Source organism: Eutrema salsugineum, unplaced genomic scaffold, assembly GCF_000478725.1.
Source record: "Eutrema salsugineum unplaced genomic scaffold, Eutsalg1_0 scaffold_6, whole genome shotgun sequence".
In the NCBI taxonomy this organism is placed as follows: domain Eukaryota; kingdom Viridiplantae; phylum Streptophyta; class Magnoliopsida; order Brassicales; family Brassicaceae; genus Eutrema; species Eutrema salsugineum.
Genome location: NW_006256547.1, coordinates 7,602,033 through 7,620,632, shown reverse-complemented (window position 1 = coordinate 7,620,632; position 18,600 = coordinate 7,602,033). Strand labels below are relative to the sequence as shown.

The 18,600-nt window shown below is 38.7% G+C and overlaps 7 protein-coding genes across 8 annotated transcripts; 4 read left to right on the top strand and 3 right to left on the bottom strand.

Annotated features, from left to right (window-relative positions):
• Positions 1-365: 365 nt before the first annotated feature.
• Positions 366-3,666, bottom strand: LOC18013085 (dolichyl-diphosphooligosaccharide--protein glycosyltransferase subunit 1B). Its single transcript, XM_006395797.2, has 9 exons — positions 3,495-3,666; positions 3,294-3,405; positions 2,918-2,962; positions 1,988-2,619; positions 1,598-1,745; positions 1,208-1,387; positions 1,037-1,105; positions 857-946; positions 366-640 (listed from the first exon to the last, which is right to left on the bottom strand). Exons 2-9 carry the CDS (start codon positions 3,396-3,398, stop codon positions 515-517), a joined length of 1,395 nt encoding a protein of 464 aa, XP_006395859.1. The 5' UTR covers positions 3,399-3,405; positions 3,495-3,666; the 3' UTR covers positions 366-514.
• Positions 3,667-3,836: 170 nt separating this feature from the next.
• Positions 3,837-7,119, top strand: LOC18013084 (cleavage and polyadenylation specificity factor subunit 3-II). Its single transcript, XM_006395796.2, has 13 exons — positions 3,837-4,015; positions 4,108-4,285; positions 4,390-4,462; positions 4,560-4,677; positions 4,806-4,879; positions 4,987-5,123; positions 5,210-5,273; positions 5,393-5,458; positions 5,583-5,652; positions 5,752-5,856; positions 5,978-6,119; positions 6,226-6,322; positions 6,415-7,119. Exons 1-13 carry the CDS (start codon positions 3,991-3,993, stop codon positions 7,117-7,119), a joined length of 1,854 nt encoding a protein of 617 aa, XP_006395858.1. The 5' UTR covers positions 3,837-3,990.
• A 287-nt stretch (positions 7,120-7,406) lies between these two features.
• LOC18013129 (E3 ubiquitin protein ligase RIE1) lies at positions 7,407-9,043 on the top strand. Its single transcript, XM_006395795.2, has 5 exons — positions 7,407-7,958; positions 8,044-8,163; positions 8,251-8,383; positions 8,465-8,623; positions 8,714-9,043. The coding sequence occupies exons 1-5, from the start codon at positions 7,465-7,467 to the stop codon at positions 8,876-8,878; spliced, it is 1,071 nt and encodes a 356-aa protein (XP_006395857.1). The 5' UTR covers positions 7,407-7,464; the 3' UTR covers positions 8,879-9,043.
• On the bottom strand, positions 8,967-10,791 carry LOC18013146 (pentatricopeptide repeat-containing protein At2g01740). Its single transcript, XM_006395794.2, has one exon. The coding sequence runs from the start codon at positions 10,730-10,732 to the stop codon at positions 9,053-9,055; it is 1,680 nt and encodes a 559-aa protein (XP_006395856.1). The 5' UTR covers positions 10,733-10,791; the 3' UTR covers positions 8,967-9,052.
• A 1,244-nt stretch (positions 10,792-12,035) lies between these two features.
• On the top strand, positions 12,036-16,153 carry LOC18013145 (microtubule-associated protein 70-3). The gene is made up of 12 exons (XM_006395793.2): positions 12,036-12,175; positions 12,277-12,569; positions 12,745-12,830; positions 13,638-13,703; positions 13,793-13,963; positions 14,066-14,236; positions 14,336-14,491; positions 14,603-14,749; positions 14,884-14,955; positions 15,040-15,567; positions 15,659-15,855; positions 15,991-16,153. Exons 2-12 carry the CDS (start codon positions 12,308-12,310, stop codon positions 16,028-16,030), a joined length of 1,896 nt encoding a protein of 631 aa, XP_006395855.1. The 5' UTR covers positions 12,036-12,175; positions 12,277-12,307; the 3' UTR covers positions 16,031-16,153.
• Positions 16,154-16,982: 829 nt separating this feature from the next.
• Positions 16,983-17,813, top strand: LOC18013144 (F-box/LRR-repeat/kelch-repeat protein At1g09650). 2 transcript variants are annotated; one of them, XM_024151411.1, is made up of 2 exons: positions 16,983-17,138; positions 17,209-17,813. In XM_024151411.1, exons 1-2 carry the CDS (start codon positions 17,113-17,115, stop codon positions 17,699-17,701), a joined length of 519 nt encoding a protein of 172 aa, XP_024007179.1. In that variant the 5' UTR covers positions 16,983-17,112; the 3' UTR covers positions 17,702-17,813. The 2 variants fall into 2 exon arrangements, 1 of the variants encoding a protein (XP_024007179.1); XR_002897651.1 differs by having other exon boundaries at positions 16,990-17,138; positions 17,205-17,684.
• Positions 17,814-17,951: 138 nt separating this feature from the next.
• Positions 17,952-18,542, bottom strand: LOC18013151. Its single transcript, XM_006395791.2, has one exon. It carries the CDS (start codon positions 18,510-18,512, stop codon positions 17,973-17,975), a length of 540 nt encoding a protein of 179 aa, XP_006395853.1. The 5' UTR covers positions 18,513-18,542; the 3' UTR covers positions 17,952-17,972.
• Positions 18,543-18,600: the final 58 nt, after the last annotated feature.

Genomic DNA, 18,600 nt, shown 5'->3' with positions numbered 1-18,600 from the left:
TAGATTTAGAAATTCTGTTCTGAAGTCGTGTAAATTTTAGTACTCTCAAAGTGCTTTTAGAAAAATAATTACATTTCGAGGTACCTGCCAGTGACGTCTGAAACTTAAACTGTTAATAACCACTTCTATCTGCCAATAATCTTTCAAAACTGGTAAAAATCCATATTATATGAAACTACAATGTTAACACAAATAATTAGAGATTTTTTTTTTTTGTTTTCAATGAAACTTTTACGTCGACAAGCCATGCATATTATTACCATAATTCAAGCCGAGAAATTCAATGTCCATGAATTGACTTGATGGATTAGTTAACTCCTTCATCTCTAACCAAAACTGAGGAAATTTAGTCTGGAGAGCAAAATACTATTTTCCAACACTTCATTAAAAAAAAGGAAAGAGCGTCAAAAAGATACAACTACAAAATTAAATATTAAGACGAAAATTGTTATGAAAGATCTTTCTTTTAAGTATGTCTATAAATGAAACTGCGGATTTTTATCTTTTAAGATTTCTACTTCTTGGCGATATTGAGATCGATGTGTACATACGCCAGAGAAGCCACAAAGACGAAGAAGAAAGCCGACACAAGCATGAATGGTTCTGCAAGCATGTATATTGGTTTGAATGTGTAGTACACCTGCCAAAAACCATCACATAATATTATCGTTTTGCTACAAACCATTTGTACATAAGATGAGTTTTGAATATTATTTGAGTATATCACAAGCTCAATTACTGATGCACATGTTTTTCTATTAAAACACATAATAAGAAGACCGAATTTGGTTCATCATGATTCATGATGATCTAGTCTAGGGCTGGCACAGAAGCTAACTTTAAAGGTAAATTTTACCTGGAAGGGTACGTTGTGAGTGGGAACTACATTATCCTTTTGCAACACAACCACGGTCCTTCCCACGATGTCAAGGTATGAGTATTTCACCTGAGGCGAAGACCAATATTAGATTCTTGTTGTGAACTAATAACTACAGTTGAAATTGCAATTTATGTATCTGTGTGGCACATGAGGTACCTGCAAATCCTGATTGACTGTAAAGGGCAAAACAGCAGAAGGGTCCTTTGATCCTTCAGGAAGCACGACCTGAAACGAAATCTTCCTGTGTTAGTGAGTGATTGCTAACAACAGAGCTTGGATAGAAAGACGAAATGATAACAATGAGTAGCAAATGCTAACTAAACTTACTTTGACAGTCAACTTGTTAACTATAGTTTCAACGAGCGGGCACCCAAAGGTAAAGTTCAAGTAACGTCTATCATCGGGTGCTTCAAAGAGATAGTCCTCCAATGGTACTCGATAGCCGATGATAAAAGTTGCTTTCCACCCTCCAAATAACGGGTATCGCGGCTCAAATTCAAGTTCCGACTGCAAATACCAACAATTTATTTGCTTTTGAGAGACTCAAAAAGAACAACATATCAGATCGCCCATTTATTGAGGTAGAAAGTTTGAAGTATATGTCCCTAAGCACCATTGTGAATTGATGTAACACACCGTTGAACAATTAAAGTCGTAGGACAATTTCTTAGTAAATATCACTGCCTAAATGGCCAAAGATCAAGAGAAGAGCCATACCTTTCTAAAGCCTGTACGCAAATGTGAAGTTGAGATGTTTCCGATGTCATCCCTGTAGTAGACAGAGTTAACTCTAGGAGGCAGTACTGCAAGGAGAGCATTGAAAGAGGATGCACCACTTATGGAACGTCTAGATTGATAATCAACCCTGCCACAACTCAAAAGGTCAGAATCAGCAGAATGGCATACGTATGAATACAGTAATCATGAATAGCTATTGAGAAGATAACTTTACTTCAGTTAGACAGTAACAGAGAAAAGTTGCCAACGCTGGCAGAAAATGTAACCTTAAAAATTAGTTCAAAAATATATATTTTCATATAATTTTTATAGGCAAAGTTCCAGAGGTCACCTCCTAGATAAAATAAGCCATTAGGGCCCAGTATATACCTTGAGAAAACACCCTTATGGCGAGCTCCCCCATGAGTCAACCTGTAATTCTCTGTTATCTGAAGGCTACCCCAGTGTGAAATCTCAATTTCACGCACTAGCTCCTCAACAACAGCAAACGGGCTGTTATTCTCAAAGTGAACAATAACAGGTGTGTAAGAGTATGGAGTACGATCCTCATATGGTCCATATTTTATCTCTTTTCCAGCTCTGTTAGCAGGTTCGATGCTAGTGAACGACTCTACTCTAGTACTGGGAGTCTTAAAAAAAGTTGTCTGTTGCTTAATATGATACGGTGACAGTATCACTGCACTATCATGGTAGTAAACCAACTGAGATTCTGACTGGGTTATCTCCACTGGGAAAGGTTCCAAGGAATGAGTCAATATGTATAGCACCTCAAGTTTAACAGTTTCACCCGGGCCTAAGGGGGTAGCAAACGAAACAATGAAGAATCCAGCGTCATTTGGTGCATCAGGTTGTTCACTTGGTTTTACATCTAGAGGCAAGTAAGTTTTCTTCTTCTTCTTGCCAGTAATTGCCAGGGCTTGGACCATAGCCAAATGCTTGATCTGGGTAGGTGGGAAAGCAAGAAGCATTTCTGCGACAGGATCTTTCCCAATATTTTCGACCTACAGATACAATCCAGATAAGAAAACGTTACCTTTGAATAGAATAACTTAGCGATGATGAAGGAGAAAAGGGATAATATCAGAGAATTGTAACATTTCACAACAAACCAAAGCCACTAAGTTCCGACCTTTTCAACAAGTATCACTTACTACTACAACCAACAAAATTTTACTAAAAGAAAAGGGGATGCAATTGCATAAAACATATCCATAAAGGGTTCAAATCCCAGTCCTAAGTTCCAACCTTCCAGTGTATTATCAAAAGGAATAACTACAATAAACAATTGCAGAGAGATACCTTGAGAGTCAAAAAGGCCTTCACGATCTGTGAGCTTAAATCAATCTGCAGAAAAAAAATCAACACAAAGGGGGAACATTTTAGAATCAAAATTTTAATTTCAGGAAAGACGATTCTGCAAACATCATCTATCAATTATATTTTCAGATTACTGAAATTAAACGTATCGCTGATGAAATTCACACGCAGAGAGTTGCATTATCTGTTAATGTACATATATACGATGCTTATCGACGATCAACCGTGAAGTGACCAATCACACAGTAATTCTACGAACCTTCATTAACTTGATTTTCCATAAAATGGATCCATTAAGTGAAAGCAGAAATTAATGAATTTGTGACAGAAGAGAAAGAAAATAGATCGGAGAATCTACCCTTCGCTCGGCATTTACGATCTGGAGATCCTGAGCTGAGGAAAATGCAGAAAGAGATAGGAATACAGCTACGACGACGGCTAATATCCAGATACGAGCAGCCATTTCGTCACTGCACTAAGAACAAAATCATTAACGAAAGAGCTCGGAAATGGCGAATTGATAGGATTTGGAAGATCAGAAGCAGAGAGATTTACAGACCGGTGGAAAAAAGAGCGAGATCGCAGTCTGGGAAAACAGATATAGACGGCAGAAGGATCGTCGGACGGCGAACTAATGGGGGAGGAGGAAGAATGAATGATCCGGTCAACTACAAAGTCTCAGTCTCTCTCACTTCTCTCACGATTTAGGGATGAGTCTTTATTCTTTAGGGACCTTTTCTCCCTCAGAACGATAAACGTCACGAGACTTAACTTTTTTAAAAAACTTAATGGGCTGTGAGAATTTAAGGCCCATTATTGTAAGCCCATTCATAAGGGTTAAAACTTTAAAACATCCATGAGTCTGATTGATTTGCCGCCATTTCTCTTTCTCTTTCGTTTGTCGACCTATACTTGTTACTTCTCTGGTCTCTTCAAGTTCGTGTTCTGATTTGAACAGAATCAATATTTTTTATATTTGTTGCCACGGGAGAGTTTTAAAACTTGGAAAGTTTCTTAATTTTATTTTGTATTTTTCTTCTTCAGTATTATCTGCCATGGCGATTGATTGCCTCGTACTCGGTAATTGTTTTTTCTTCTTCTTTCTTTCCTTCTGCAAGTTTCACGATTTCGTTATAAGAGTATTAATAATTTCCTTGTTGGTTTTTCTCCAGGTGCTGGGCAAGAGATAGGAAAGAGCTGCGTGGTGGTGACGATTAATGGTAAAAGGATAATGTTCGATTGTGGGATGCACATGGGCTGCGATGATCATAATCGATACCCAGATTTTTCTCTCCTCTCGAAATCCGGTGATTTTGATAACGCGATCTCTTGTATCATCATCACTCACTTGTATACATCTAAAAGCCCAGAATTTGTCCCTTGTTTACATAATTCTCTTAGCTTTTTCGTGAGATCGTGGGTTCTTAATTTTTAATTTTTTTCGAATTCTATAGCCATATGGATCATGTTGGTGCGCTTCCTTACTTCACGGAGGTCTGTGGATACAATGGCCCTGTCTACATGTCGGTGAGTTTTAGTGTCCTCAAGGTGTTCGATGAAATGTTTGAGTGGCTCATGATTTTTCAGGTAATGGTTGTTTACTCTGATTTTGTTTCCTTCGCAGTATCCCACAAAAGCGTTGTCTCCGTTGATGCTTGAGGACTACCGAAGAGTTATGGTGGATAGAAGAGGCGAGGAGGAGCTATTCACCACTGCCCATATCGCAAACTGCATGGAAAAAGGTGCTTGAATATTCAATCTCATCTAGGTCTCGTTCACGAACTAAATTCATCTGATTGATGGATATGTGACTTAGAGATGCAGTGTTTTTAAGTTGGCTTCTTTTTGTTTGTTTTTTGCATTGTTGTAGTAATCGCATTGGATTTGAAGCAAACAATTCAAGTTGATCAAGATCTTCAGATCCGTGCTTATTACGCAGGGCATGTAAGACACTCGTTGCAGTTTTAAAAGGGCTTCTTTGGACTTCTTCCTAAGTTTGTTATATTCATAGTTTCTGTATTTCTTAAAGCTTATCTTCTAATGGTCATAAGGTCCTTGGAGCAGTGATGGTTTATGCAAAGGTGGGAGATGCAGCCATTGTGTACACTGGAGATTACAATATGACTACAGATAGACATCTTGGAGCAGCTAAAATCGACAGGCTCCAGTTGGATCTTCTCATATCAGAGTATGAAAAACAAATACTATCTTGTTCACTGGTTGTTCTTTTATGTCCATACAATACTTTGATGTATGTTTGATTATGCGGCTTAGGTCCACATATGCAACTACCATTCGCGGCTCAAAATATCCCCGGGAGAGAGAGTTTCTCCAAGCTGTATGTCTACTTAATGATATCATTGCTGTCTTGTTCCCTCATCAATATGCTAAACAACTCATATATGAAACTTAGGAACTTGTTTGTTAGTTGTCTGATATCTCTGAAAAATATTCCAGGTTCATAAATGTGTTGCTGGCGGAGGGAAAGCGCTAATTCCTTCATTTGCTCTTGGAAGGGCTCAGGTCTGTCTTCTTACAGAAAAGGCTCACTGTGATAGCTTTATTCATTTCTTAGAAAAAAGAACCGTTACTTAAACTTGTCTGTGCTTCTCTTATGTCTCATTGAAATTTGTGTTTCCTTGTTCAGGAACTCTGCATGCTGCTCGATGATTACTGGGAGCGCATGAATATAAAGGTTCCGATTTACTTCTCGTCAGGTCTGTTAAATCACCACCACACAGTACTGCAGATCAATCAGCTCAACAATTGTTAGGTAGCTATCTCTATCTTCTAAAAATTAATCATATGTTTTCCAGGGTTAACCATTCAAGCAAATATGTATTACAAAATGCTCATCAGCTGGACAAGCCAGAACGTTAAAGAAAAGCATGCTACGCATAACCCCTTTGATTTTAAGAATGGTATGCCGACTAATCTTTGGAATTAAATGTTAAAATTACATTAGTACAAAAGGAACTGAAACCGCGGTATCAAAGTTCACAACTCTGCTTGCTTTGTAACTACTACCTTCACACTCTGCAGTTAAAGATTTCGATCGATCTCTTATACATGCTCCTGGGCCATGTGTTCTCTTTGCTACACCCGGCATGCTTTGTGCCGGCTTCTCACTTGAAGTGTTCAAGCATTGGGCTCCTTCTCCCCTGAATCTTGTTGCCTTACCCGGGTATTAAATCTATTGTGTTCCCCTTTCTTAGCATTTCATTTTTCTGCTACCATCTAACACACAATTATATCTCCTTTCTTCCCCCTCGTGGATCCGTTATATACAGCTATTCTGTGGCTGGAACCGTCGGGCACAAGCTAATGTCTGGTAAACCCACAACGGTTGATCTCTATAATGGCACCAAGGTTGATGTCCGTTGCAAGGTTTGTCTGCTCTTTCTTCTGATTCTCACAAGTAAAAAAAATTTGTGAACTTTAATTTTAATCTTAGAAGTCATGATGTTGTTGGTAATCAGATACATCAAGTGGCTTTTAGTCCTCACACAGATGCAAAAGGAATAATGGATCTCACTAAGTTTCTTTCCCCAAAAAACGTTGTACTCGTGCACGGTGAAAAACCCAGCATGATGTCTCTCAAGGATAAGATAACCTCGGAGCTTGACGTCCCCTGTTTCGTCCCTGCCAATGGGGAAACAGTTTCAGTCTCTTCGACCACTTTTATAAAAGCAAACGCTTCTGACATGTTTCTTAAAAGCTGCTCTAGCCCAAATTTCAGATTCTCAAACTCCTCTACTGAGCTCCGTGTTACAGACCAGAGAACCGCAGACGGAGTTTTGGTAATAGAGAAGAGCAAAAAGGCAAAGATTGTTCACCTAGATGAAGTCTCTGAGGTGTTACATGAGAAAAACCATGTGGTCTCTTTGGCTTGTTGTTGTCCTGTTAAAGTTAAGAAAGAATCAGATGATGTAGATGTAGATCTGATCATCAAACAGCTGTCGGAAAAGATCTCGGAGAAAGTGTCTGGTGCTGAGATCCATGAAACTGGGAACTGTCTGCAGGTTGGATCTTTCAAGGGTTCTTTGTGTCTGAAAGAGAAGTGTGCGCATAGAAGAGAGATAAGTAGTAGTAGTAGTGAAGCTGTGTTCTTGTGTTGCAACTGGTCTGTTTCAGATCTAGAGCTAGGTTGGGAAATAATCAACGTTATAAAACAAAATCTGTGAATCGAGATTCTTGATTTCGGTTTTGTCGTTCTAATATTTATGTAAACCTTTTTTTGTTATAAATTTACTTTTTGACCAGGATAAACCCAGTAACAGAAAAGACCAGCTTTACTACTTTACCGCCAATTTCTTAGTTTGGAAACATCTAAAGGTCAAAAGAAGGGATTTTATAGTGATTAATTAACATGTATGACTTTGTCTAATCTTCAACTTAATTACTTAAACTCTGATTAATTATAGTTAAAACCAATTTTGTTTTTTAAAATGTCCGCCATGGCTTAGCATTTTCTAGAGGAGAGAGAAAGTGAAGAAAGAATCATAAAAAAAAAATACTTTACGAAACCGATGTCTTCGTCTTCATCAGATTCCACGGCGGCGCGTGATCAACATGCGCCACTGCTCCGCCCGCGCCAAGACGGCTCTCCTTCTTCAGCCCGGCCTACGGCTCTCGCCGTTCTCTTGGGACGGATCACCGGCCACCGAGCTCCGTCGATGCTGGTGAGAGAGACGGCGGCGCGTGCTTTAGAGGAGAGACGCATCGACTGGGGCTACTCGAAGCCTGTAGTCGCCGCTGATATACTGTGGAACGCTGCTCTGGTGGTTGCATCAGCGGTTATGCTTGTCGGTACAATCGAAGAAAGGCCTAACGAGCCGATTCGGGTCTGGATCTGCGGCTATGGGTTACAGTGCTTGATCCATGTGGTTTTGGTTTGGTCCGAGTATTGGAGGAGAAACACGAGCCGTAGAGCTAGGGATTTGGAGTCCGGAGATCCTCAAGGGCTTTTGGATTACAGTGAGTATGATTATGAAGAAGACGCTGACAATTCAGCAACCTACAGGTTTTGATTTATCTCAGTTTTAGGGTTCGGACACAATCACTGTTTGGTCTTTATATGAGGATTAAATTGAATGTTGTTGTATCAGTTTTGCGAAAAGATGTGAGTCGATAAACACTGTGATATCGTTCATATGGTGGATAATCGGATTCTACTGGGTTGTAGACGGTGGAGATCGGCTTTTAGCAGAAGCTCCTAACCTTTACTGGTAAAAAGCTTTATCAACATTGCTCTGTTTTAAACTCTAACACAAGATTTCTGCTCTTAGTTTCTCAAATCTTCCGGTTTATTGCAGGTTGTCAGTGATTTTCCTGGCGATTGACGTGTTCTTCGCCATTTTCTGTGTCGTTTTGGCTTGCCTTGTTGGAATAGCTCTTTGCTGTTGCCTCCCTTGCATTATCGCCCTTCTTTATGCCGTTGCAGGAACAGTATGAACATGAATAGCCTCTCAAAACGTCAGAGATCTTTGTTGTCTTTAAAAGGACTAATCTTTTGGCGGGTTTGTACAGGAAGGAGTATCTGAAGCAGAGCTTGGTGTTCTTCCCATGTACAAATTTCACGCTTTCCATAGCAACGAGAAGAACACTACCGGAACTGGTAAAATGGTTCCTGTTCCGATCAATGGCTTATGCTTAGCTACTGAAAGAACACTGCTTGCCGAGGATGCGGTAAAGCCATTTCTATAATGAAACAAGTTGTTGTTACTTACGAATTCTGTTTTATGAAGCTTGAAAGAAGTCTTCTTGATTTCTTTGCAGGACTGTTGTATATGCTTGAGCTCATACGAGGATGGAGCAGAGCTTCATGCTCTTCCTTGCAACCACCATTTCCATTCCAACTGTATCGTTAAATGGCTAAAAATGAGAGCAACATGCCCTCTCTGCAAATACAACATTCTTAAAGGAACCACTGATCAATCTTGAAGATGAAATGCTAAAAAAGTAAAGACACAAGATTCTGCACACAAGGGAACAAGTTCCAGTTTTTCCTCAATTAAAACTCTTCTGTACATATATGTATAACAATCAAAATCATGTATCTTTTGTTAAAAGTATTTTTAAATGTAAAAGATCAGATTTTTCAAATCACCAGTAAGTTCAAGTACAGCTCACTTCATTGTCGCATTGTTTGCTGCAATCCGCATCACTAACCACTGTTGCGAGCCCTCTTGTTTGCATATCCAGAAACAAATCTGAAGCAGCGGTCATGTTTCCCTCCTTTTCATAAGCTCTAATCAAGAGATCAAAAACAGCTGAATCAGGGCTTGTTCCGCTTCTCAACATTTCATCGAAAACTTGTCTTGCCTCGACCATCAAACCTTTGCTAGCTAACCCGTTAATCAATGTCGTGTAGGTTAACAAGTCGAGCTTGAGACCCTCTTGAACCATTTTGGTTTTTAACTTAAACGCATCCACCAAATTCCCTTGCTTACACAAACCAGCTATCCAAGAAGTGTACATGAACTTATCTGGAACAAGTCCAGCCTCTAATATTTTGCTAAAGAATCTCTCAACCTCTATAAAGTCTCCTTCTTTGCACAAAGCATCAATAAGCACAGTGTACATAACATCATTAGCTTTCTCTTTACAGAAATAAGCTATAGCTTCATGTAGTTGTCCATTCTTCGCAAGCCCATCTATCAAAGTCGTAAGAGCTACAACATCAGGCTCAAAGCCTCTCTCTATGAACTCGCGGTACACGTTCAACGCTGCCTTCATGAGCCCGGATTTAAAATACGCATCCATCATTGTTGTTAGAATCATCTTATCAGGAACTAAACCACCTTTCTCCATATCTTCAACTACCTCTGTTGCCTCCTTTAGTTTACCATTACCGCAAAGGCCTGATATGATTACGCCGTAAGCTGCAATATCAAGTCTCATCCCTTGGTTAAGCATTTTGGCTAGAAACTTCATGGCATTATCAGCATCTCCTTTATGGAAATAGCCATCGATAATCGTGGTGTATACAAGAGAGTTTGGTTCCACTTTATCCTCGTGCATCCGCGAATACAATCCCTCAGCTCTCTCCATTTCCCCTCGTTTGCAGAAACCATCTAACAAAGCAGTATAAGTAACAACATTCAGAGACATCTGAACGCGTCTCATATCTTCGTATAACGAAACAGCAACCTCCAAGTCACCAGCTTTACAGTACCCATCAATCAAACAAGTGAAAGTAACAACATTTGGAGACAAAGCATCTTTCTTCATACAGTTAAAACTCTTCAACGCCAATTGTAATTCCCCGGATTTGCAGAACGTGTCGATCCAAGTACTATAAGTAACAACATTCGGGGAACAACACTTTAACATAACACCCATATACACAAAAACCTCCTTCAACATCTTCATTTTGCTAAACCCATTAAACAGTGAGTTGAAACTAACTATATCAGGTCTGCACATAAACCCATGAGAGGCTCTTAACCTCTTTAATACCAAACTAGCACTTCTGATCTCTCCATTTCTACAATGCCCATCAATCAGAGAGTTATAAGATACAACATCTGGTAAGCATCCGAATCTGGGCATCGAGTGAACGATATATTCAGCGAATTTAACTTGTCCTAGTTTGCAAACAAACGATGCGACCGAATTGAATGAAGAACGATGAGGAGTGTAACCTCTGGAGAGTAAGTAAGCCAAGAACTTGAGAGAGAGAACGCCGCAATTAGAATTGATGAGCTGATGAATATACTTGTTGCAGGTAATTGGGTCCGGTAAATTCGAGGATTTTCTCAGCCGAGAAATAAATTGAAGAGCTTCTCTGACCATTCATGGACATGGGATTCTTCAGACGATTCGAAAGTTAACAACTTTCAAAAGATTTCTAACTTAAAAACCTCAAATCTAACGGCGAGGCTTAAACCCTAGAACTACAATGTTAAAGAAGCGATGGTGGCTTAAACGACAGCGTTTTAGTGTTATTCGCTTCCTCTACAGTAATTTATGTGCTAAAGAAATTATAAATAAAGGATATTTATGATTGTCCTGCAAACCTGTATAATTTATGTGCTAAAGAAATTTTAAATCAAAGGAAATTCATGATTGTCCTGCAAACCTGTATTAAATTCGTTAGGTAACATTACGTTGATTGCTTACTAAATAAAGTGTAAGAACCAGCTAGTGTTTTAAAATGGTTTTAATACTAAAAATTTGTTCAAACTTCAAACCATCAAACAACAATACAGTGTCCCTAACCAAAATTTAACGATTTGAATATTGTGTTGCATATATAACGTATGAAGAAAGGCTCGTGACTTGTGAACATACATATAACTACAAAATCGTGTGAAGAGAAAATTGACTTTTCAAAAAGAAAAAAAATCTAATAAGATTTTCGAGTCATGAGGACGTGATTTGTAGTGTTTTTATTCGGACACGTGAGGACAGATTGGTAGGTTAATAATGAAAATCTAAAGAAATGGCCCGATTGATATTTACTTGTCATCACTAAACAAAGGGAGAAAAACGAGAAATCGTGAGAGTTTTTTTTCTTTCAAATGATTATTGTGACTGCCAGTTGACAAAAGTCATTGTTGAGTGACAAATTTTGCAAAAATGTTAAAATTGAGCTGTTTATTTTTTTTTTTATATACGAATTTAAAATTTCTGTTTATAGCTGCTAATTATTGACCAAAAATATAAACATCACATTTTTCCCCTAGAAACCATAACATATTTTCATTTTTCAAAAAATCTTTTCCAGATCAAATATTTTAAATCAGGTTGCAGGAAATGTTTCTAAAAATATATGAATACTCATTTAAAAAAAAAACAAGTGCGGTATATTTTTAGAAACATTTCCCACTGGATAATGGAGTAAAAAAAACAAACGTAAAGAGTTAGGAATTTTATCACGGAGGCATAATTGGAGTCATTAGCAAATCGGGATCCCTAAATCAAAAATAAATTCGAATTAATTAACGTAAATCTACTACTGTGTGACGACGCAATCATCTGTCTCTATTCGCTGTTACTTTATTAATTACACAGAAAAAAACCACTAAAAACTAAAAAGCCATAAACCTCTTTTAAATCCTTCCTTCTCTCCAAAACTTATAAACAAACTTCCCATTTCTCTCTTTCTGTATCTCTAAGCTATTTAGCCCAAAATTCAAACCCTAGCTTGCTCATTTGGATCACGAGTAGTCTCCTTGACGATTCAGTGCTCCGCTTCTTATTTCTACTCGATTCCTCGAGAATGTGCTGATTTAGGTATGTGCGTTTCGTTTCTGTTTGTTGATTTTTGTTTGTTCACCTTCTTGTGGATTCGGAACTCAATAGTAAAATGGATTGTTTCGGATTTTGATTTGTAGTTAGTTAAAAAGGGTTTTTAGATCGGGGAAAATGGAGGAAGGAGGATATGCGTTTGAGGTTAACAATGTGCGACCGACGGCGACTGAGTTTGGGACTTCGGCGAGGACTTCTTCGCCGCAGCTTCCTTCATTGACTAAGTCGTCTTCCTTCCGTGAAGGAGGAGGAAGTAGGGGGTTATCACGACGGAGGTCAATGAAGCCGAGTATTGACGCGGATAACGAGTTCATTACCTTACTCCATGGCTCAGATCCGGTTAAAGTCGAGCTCAATAGGCTTGAGAATGAAGTCAGAGGTACTAAATGATCCTCGATCTGTTTATTCTCTTGTTCGATTCAAGTTTCCGTTGACATTTCATTTTTGCAATTGGAAAAGAAAAAAAAAAGACGAATTTGGGTTTGGGATACGTTTTCACCTGTTATTACGTGCATGCGTGTCATTTCTTGGTTTGAACATTGACTTTGTTGCAGATAAAGATCGGGAGTTATCTGAATCCCAAGCTGAGATCAAGGCATTGAGGTTGTCTGAACGGCAAAGAGAGAAGGCTGTTGAAGAGGTTAGTTCTTATTAAGATCGACTTACCGAATTTGTTTTTGTTACTGGCAGTGAATTTACATCCTTTCCATTTTTTGCTTTAGAGGTGATTGATGAACAGTTTTGCTAGATATTATTACAGTGTTGGTACATTCATTATTGATGCTCCATTTCATTAGTTGTGATAGCTACTGTTATTCTATTCTTTCCCTATACTTTTAACACCATGTCCTGTAAGGTTGTTTGGATTTTGATTGATGCAACTGAATTCTTCACATGAACAGGACATTGAGATTATATCTTGTCATAATGTTTTTTCTTTTGTTTGGGTCGTATTAATGGTTAGGAAGAGGTTAAATTTGTGAAACACAATTTGGATTTCAAAAAATCCTTAAAATTGTTATCCTTGAGCTAGTAGTTTCTGCTCAAGTTGCATTGGAATTCTTTGTTAGGCAGTACAGGTGGTTGAACTGAAAAAAAAATCGCGTTGGTTTTTAGATCTTGGTTTGTTTTCCTATTTGTGGTCCTAGTGCTTTTCTGTTACCGTTCCTTTATTAACTTGACTTCACGCTTGTTTGGCCTGTGACCTCGTTCTATGAAGGATATACATTCTTAAGTCCTTGTTCCCCAGAAGTAACGTTATGATTTGGCTCTCACTACTGTTTTTAGCTAGATATTGAAATGCATTGTGAGGAAAAAGATGTGTAATCGTGCCAGCGGAAATCACATTTATAATGTAGTTTATATGTTGTCACATAATGACATAAATCATCTTTTTTTTCCATCTTTGTATATGTTGACGTTCTACTGTTTGCTCTGATTGCCTAAGCTTACCGAAGAGTTGGGAAAGATGTCGGAGAAGCTCAAACTAACTGAAAACCTTCTCGAGAGTAAAGTATGCTAGCAATGTTCCCTCCGTTGCTTTTCATTTCTCAATTTATTTTTTCTGGATTCTGTGCTTGATGATATCACATGCTGTCACAGAACCTTGAAATCAGGAAAATTAATGAAGAAAAAAAGGCTTCCATGGCAGCTCAATTTGCTGCAGAAGCCACTCTTAGAAGGGTCCATGCTGCTCAAAAGGATGATGATATGCCTCCAATTGAAGCTATTCTTGCCCCTTTGGAGGCTGAACTCAAGTTAGCGAGACATGAGGTATTTTGCTTCCTTTCAACCAAATATGTCTTATATTTGGCCTGTTGAGTCTTGGAACCTCTTAAAACATTGGAAATCGGGTTTTATATTCTTCATTTATAGATTGTTAAACTTCAAGACGACAACAGAGCATTGGACCGTCTAACTAAATCAAAGGAAGCAGCTTTGCTGGATGCTGAAAGAACTGTTCAGACTGCTCTTGCGAAGGCTTCAATGGTTGATGATCTCCAAAATAAAAACCAAGAGTTAATGAAACAGATAGAAATTTGTCAGGTATTGCTTTCATCTCCTTTACTTGGCGGAACTTGAATTTTTTCTACATCCTTCCTTCGTTATTCTGAGCGTGCCTTGTTTACCAATTGTTTAAACTAGGAAGAGAACAGAATTCTGGACAGATTGCACAGACAGAAGGTTGCAGAAGTTGAAAAGTTTACCCAGACTGTGCGAGAGCTAGAAGAAGCTGTTCTTGCTGGTGGTGCAGCCGCGAATGCAGTGAGAGATTACCAGAGGAAATTCCAAGAAATGAATGTAATAATTCGTTTACTCCTATAGTGCCTTGGTAGCATTGTTTTTTCCATTGTTTATTCAAATATGATTCCTTTTGCTGATCCTAACTGTGGTAATTGATCGTTTCCTTAGGAAGAGAGAAGAATCCTTGATCGGGAACTGGCACGTGCAAAGGTAAGTGCAAGCAGGGTGGCAACTGTAGTGGCAAATGAGTGGAAAGATGGTAGCGACAAGGTGATGCCTGTGAAGCAATGGCTCGAAGAACGAAGATTTCTGCAGGTCACTTTTGCTAACTATATTTTTGGGGCGTATCTTGCTGCTTCAAGTTGTGACTCATATTCATGGCCTAACTAATATAATTAGAATAAGTGCTTTTTAACAAAATCATTTTCCTGTTTTTTTTCCTTAAATAGGGAGAAATGCAACAACTACGTGACAAACTTGCCATAGCTGATCGAGCTGCAAAATCTGAAGCTCAGCTGAAGGTAAGAATCTTTGCTACAAGCCCTATCTTTAATATGTTCTTTATCAAGGCTTTTAGTTAGAATTGGTGCTTTTGCCTTTTTCAGGAGAAATTTCAACTGCGGCTTAGAGTCTTAGAAGAGAGCTTAAGAGGGCCTTCAAGCAGTGGCAACCGAGCCACACCGGATGGAAGAAGTATTAGCAACGGGCCTTCTCGGAGACAATCCCTTGGCGGAGCTGATATAATTCCAAAACTGACCTCAAATGGATTCTTCTCCAAGAGAACACCGAGTTCTCAGTTTAGATCTTTGAATGCGAGTGCAAGTACAGTATTGAAGCATGCCAAAGGAACATCAAGGTCATTCGACGGAGGCAGCAGATCTTTAGATAGGAGTAAACCGCTGATAAACGAACCGGTGTCGAAGTTTCCAATGAACCACCAATCTTCTGAAGGAACCAGCGAAGGCGAGTCACCTAATTCATCAAAACAAGGAGATTCAGAGAAGCCGGCAGGAACAAATAGTGATAGTGTCCCAGGAGTCTTACATGATTTGCTTCAAAAGGAGGTGATAACATTAAGAAAAGCTGCTAACGATAAAGATCAAAGCCTAAGAGATAAGGACGAAGCTATAGAGGTCAGTTTAACTTTTGCCTTTTCCCGGAAAATGTTTTTGCTTCTATATTTTATAATATTCTGAGTGAGATAAAAAAAAAATGTGTGCTTAGATGTTGGCGAGGAAGGTTGAAACGCTAACAAAGGCGATGGAGGTGGAGGCAAAGAAGATGAGAAGAGAAGTAGCTGCAATGGAGAAAGAAGTTTCAGCCATGCGTGTGGATAATAAAGGATCGGATAATAGAACGAGACGTCTCTCTACTACCAACTCAAAAGGATCTTCAACAACTGCACATTTGCTTTCTGGAAGGTACTTCCATCTTCCTTTTTTTATTACAATTTTTTTTTTTGGTAAGTATAGTCATCCAATATGAGTCATGAGTTAGTGGTTAAGTGAGTTTTTAACTTATACATCAATGTTAATCGCATAATTGGTGTTTAGCAGAGGCTCAGGGAGAATGGGGATGACAAGGAGCACCCAGTGATCGAAGAAGTAACCAGAACACACAAAAAAAAAGGCGAATCCCACGAGCAAAATTTCAGTCCAAGCAGTGCTCAATGTATTGAAGGATGATATATAAAAAAAAAGCTTACAGATGTAGAACTTCCAACTGGGGAAGTTTGTGTGCTTCTCTAACATAGTAAGATTTCAAAGGTAAAAAAAAAAAGGTAGAGAAAACTGACTTTTATCTTCTTGGGCTATTGTTTAAGTAATGAGTTATTTTTTTTTTCTTATATATATAGAAATGAGTTAGGCTTGTGTTTAAGTAACTATAGCAACTGAGCTTAGTGTGTGATCTGTTTTCTTTCTTTCTCTCCCTTTCTTACCTTTGTCCAATTTTCTTATAACGTTTATACATACATCCGGTATCAAAAACAATTAAAGCTTTATCTCCTTTTTGATTGGAGGATAATGATTAAGGTTTCTGTAACTGATTTTAATTTTAAATATTATAATTTGACAATAGTCATAGTATGTAAGGTGGCCAATGATTCTATGTATTTTATTAAATAAGAATTTGTTTGTAAAATTTAGCCTTCATTGGATGATATATATAGTTTTTTTTTCCGCTAAAATATATATATATGGAAGGAAGATCCAAAGGGTGAGTTGTATTGCCAACACCTGATTGATTAAAGAATTACAGTATGTAAAACGGGAATATGTAGTCAACAACATGTGCAACATACTTCATTAGCTTGGAATGGTTAAAAATTACATAGTTAGACCAATTCCAAGCTTTTTGATAGAATGCAACAGAATCCAATTATTAAAAAAAAAAAAAAAAAACTTTGTAAATGCTTTGAAATCAAACATTCATATTCAAACATTCAATAAAAGCCCAAGTACAAATAAAAGCCCAAAATATGAAAAACAAAATAATAGCCCATAGGGTTGCAACTTGGGTCTGTGTTCCCGATGCGATCTCTGTCTCTCTCCTCCGCCCGTGACCCGGTGACCGTGAGAGCCTCCGCATCGACATCGACACTTGGTGGTACAGAATAAAAATTGTTCTAAATAGATTCTTGAGGGGTTTGGAAAAGCCTGAGGAGGAGCAAGGATTTGATGCGATCATTGACTGAGGACCTGAGGTACTCACTGTGATTAATTTATTTGTTATTGTGATTTTTTTATTTGATGAAATCTGTAATATCCAGATAGGTGTAATGAAGGACGATGGCTCCCCACAACTGCTAGGCTTGGATTTGGTAAAGACAAATTCAACAAGGGCACGACGTACAAGCCGGTTTGGTTGTATAACTCATCTGAATTCGGCCTAGACAACGTAACCACTTGTGAAGTTTTCGACTTTAGTACCAACGCTAGGAGGCAACTTGTCCCTGCTTCTCCTTGTCGGATTCTTGCTTACCAGAGGCCTGTGTATTTCGATGGCTCTCTTTACTGGCTCACCGAGTGCCAAGAAACCAAAGTCGTATCTTTCCATCTTTACTCTGAAACTTTTCAAGTCATCTCTAATAAAGCTCCGTTTCCACATTTACCTGACCATTGCAACGTCACCATGTGCGTCCTTGATAACCGCTTGTGCGTATCCCAGATCTTCTGGCCAACTCAAGTCATATGGTCTTTTGATTCTTCTTCAGGCTGCTGGACAGAAATGTGTTCAATCGATCTCACCGAAACTGTTTCTTGGTAAGGTTTACTTGCAACCACTGGTGATTCATGATCTCCATACCAATTCTTTTGAATTACTCTTCAAACCTGACGAAAATACCATCGGACATTGCGTTTATTATTTCGAAAGTTTATTATCTGTTTTATCACATTAACTAACTTGTCAATCAATCATATGTGTGTAATTTCAATAAATTTTCATTAGCTTTCTTTTCATCAAATCCAAACGCACCATTCATTGACCACATAACCAAAATCTCAAGATGTGTATGAATCTAAAAAAATAATACTTTTTAAGTTTGCGTGATCATAGTCTCCTTGAAGGCATCAAAAGAGAGTCCCTTTCGAATGTAATGAATCTGTGAAGGATCAAAAGGACCTTTCACTCTATCTATCTGTTTAATCACTGCTCTCTCCGGCAACACGCTTCTCGCCGGATCCACCGCCGTCTCTCCGCTCAGACACGACGAAAACCCTTTGAAGATGAGAACTTCCACTTCTTCGTCGTCAACAATGGCCGTCACAATAAGCGCTTCTTCTCTACAAGACTGGCTGTACAACTCCAGCATCGCTATCTCCTCGTTGTACCCGTACGATTCATCATCTCCATCTCCTTCTCCTCCGTCGTCTCGCACTCTTCTCCGAGCACCGCACCGGAACGTCTTCGAAGCTCTCGCCGCCACCGGTGCTGGTGGAACGGTGAAAAGGGTATTCCGGTCATTTGAGTTTGAGAGCGAGGTTATTCTGGTCAGTCGAGCTCTCTGCCGGAAAATTCGCCGGAAAACGAATAATCCGGCCATACCACCGCATGGATTCGCCGACGTGACAAGCATTATAATTTGACAAGAGTCATAGTCTGCGACTGTGAGGTGACCAATGATTATGTATTTTCTTGGATAAGATTTTTTTTTTGTAGAACTT

What these genes read in the sequence shown, in the direction of transcription:
- LOC18013151 (XM_006395791.2), bottom strand. Translation starts at nt 18,512, where the DNA reads ATGCTTGTCACGTCGGCGAATCCATGCGGTGGTATGGCCGGATTATTC.
- LOC18013129 (XM_006395795.2), top strand. Translation starts at nt 7,465, where the DNA reads ATGTCTTCGTCTTCATCAGATTCCACGGCGGCGCGTGATCAACATGCG. An exon ending in GACAATTCAGCAACCTACAG is followed by an intron (nt 7,959 to 8,043) that starts GTTTTGATTTAT and finishes TTGTTGTATCAG; the next exon opens with TTTTGCGAAAAGATGTGAGT. An exon ending in CACTGCTTGCCGAGGATGCG is followed by an intron (nt 8,624 to 8,713) that starts GTAAAGCCATTT and finishes ATTTCTTTGCAG; the next exon opens with GACTGTTGTATATGCTTGAG.
- LOC18013145 (XM_006395793.2), top strand. Translation starts at nt 12,308, where the DNA reads ATGGAGGAAGGAGGATATGCGTTTGAGGTTAACAATGTGCGACCGACG. An exon ending in AAAACCTTCTCGAGAGTAAA is followed by an intron (nt 13,704 to 13,792) that starts GTATGCTAGCAA and finishes ATGCTGTCACAG; the next exon opens with AACCTTGAAATCAGGAAAAT. An exon ending in AACAGATAGAAATTTGTCAG is followed by an intron (nt 14,237 to 14,335) that starts GTATTGCTTTCA and finishes TGTTTAAACTAG; the next exon opens with GAAGAGAACAGAATTCTGGA.
- LOC18013084 (XM_006395796.2), top strand. Translation starts at nt 3,991, where the DNA reads ATGGCGATTGATTGCCTCGTACTCG. An exon ending in TTGGATCTTCTCATATCAGA is followed by an intron (nt 5,124 to 5,209) that starts GTATGAAAAACA and finishes TATGCGGCTTAG; the next exon opens with GTCCACATATGCAACTACCA. An exon ending in AGAGAGAGTTTCTCCAAGCT is followed by an intron (nt 5,274 to 5,392) that starts GTATGTCTACTT and finishes AAAATATTCCAG; the next exon opens with GTTCATAAATGTGTTGCTGG.
- LOC18013146 (XM_006395794.2), bottom strand. Translation starts at nt 10,732, where the DNA reads ATGGTCAGAGAAGCTCTTCAATTTATTTCTCGGCTGAGAAAATCCTCG.
- LOC18013085 (XM_006395797.2), bottom strand. Translation starts at nt 3,398, where the DNA reads ATGGCTGCTCGTATCTGGATATTAGCCGTCGTCGTAGCTGTATTCCTA. An exon ending in TCGTAAATGCCGAGCGAAGG is followed by an intron (nt 2,963 to 3,293) that starts GTAGATTCTCCG and finishes TTTTTTCTGCAG; the next exon opens with ATTGATTTAAGCTCACAGAT. An exon ending in CATAAGGGTGTTTTCTCAAG is followed by an intron (nt 1,746 to 1,987) that starts GTATATACTGGG and finishes GAGTTGTGGCAG; the next exon opens with GGTTGATTATCAATCTAGAC.
- LOC18013144 (XM_024151411.1), top strand. Translation starts at nt 17,113, where the DNA reads ATGCGATCATTGACTGAGGACCTGAG. An exon ending in TCATTGACTGAGGACCTGAG is followed by an intron (nt 17,139 to 17,208) that starts GTACTCACTGTG and finishes ATATCCAGATAG; the next exon opens with GTGTAATGAAGGACGATGGC.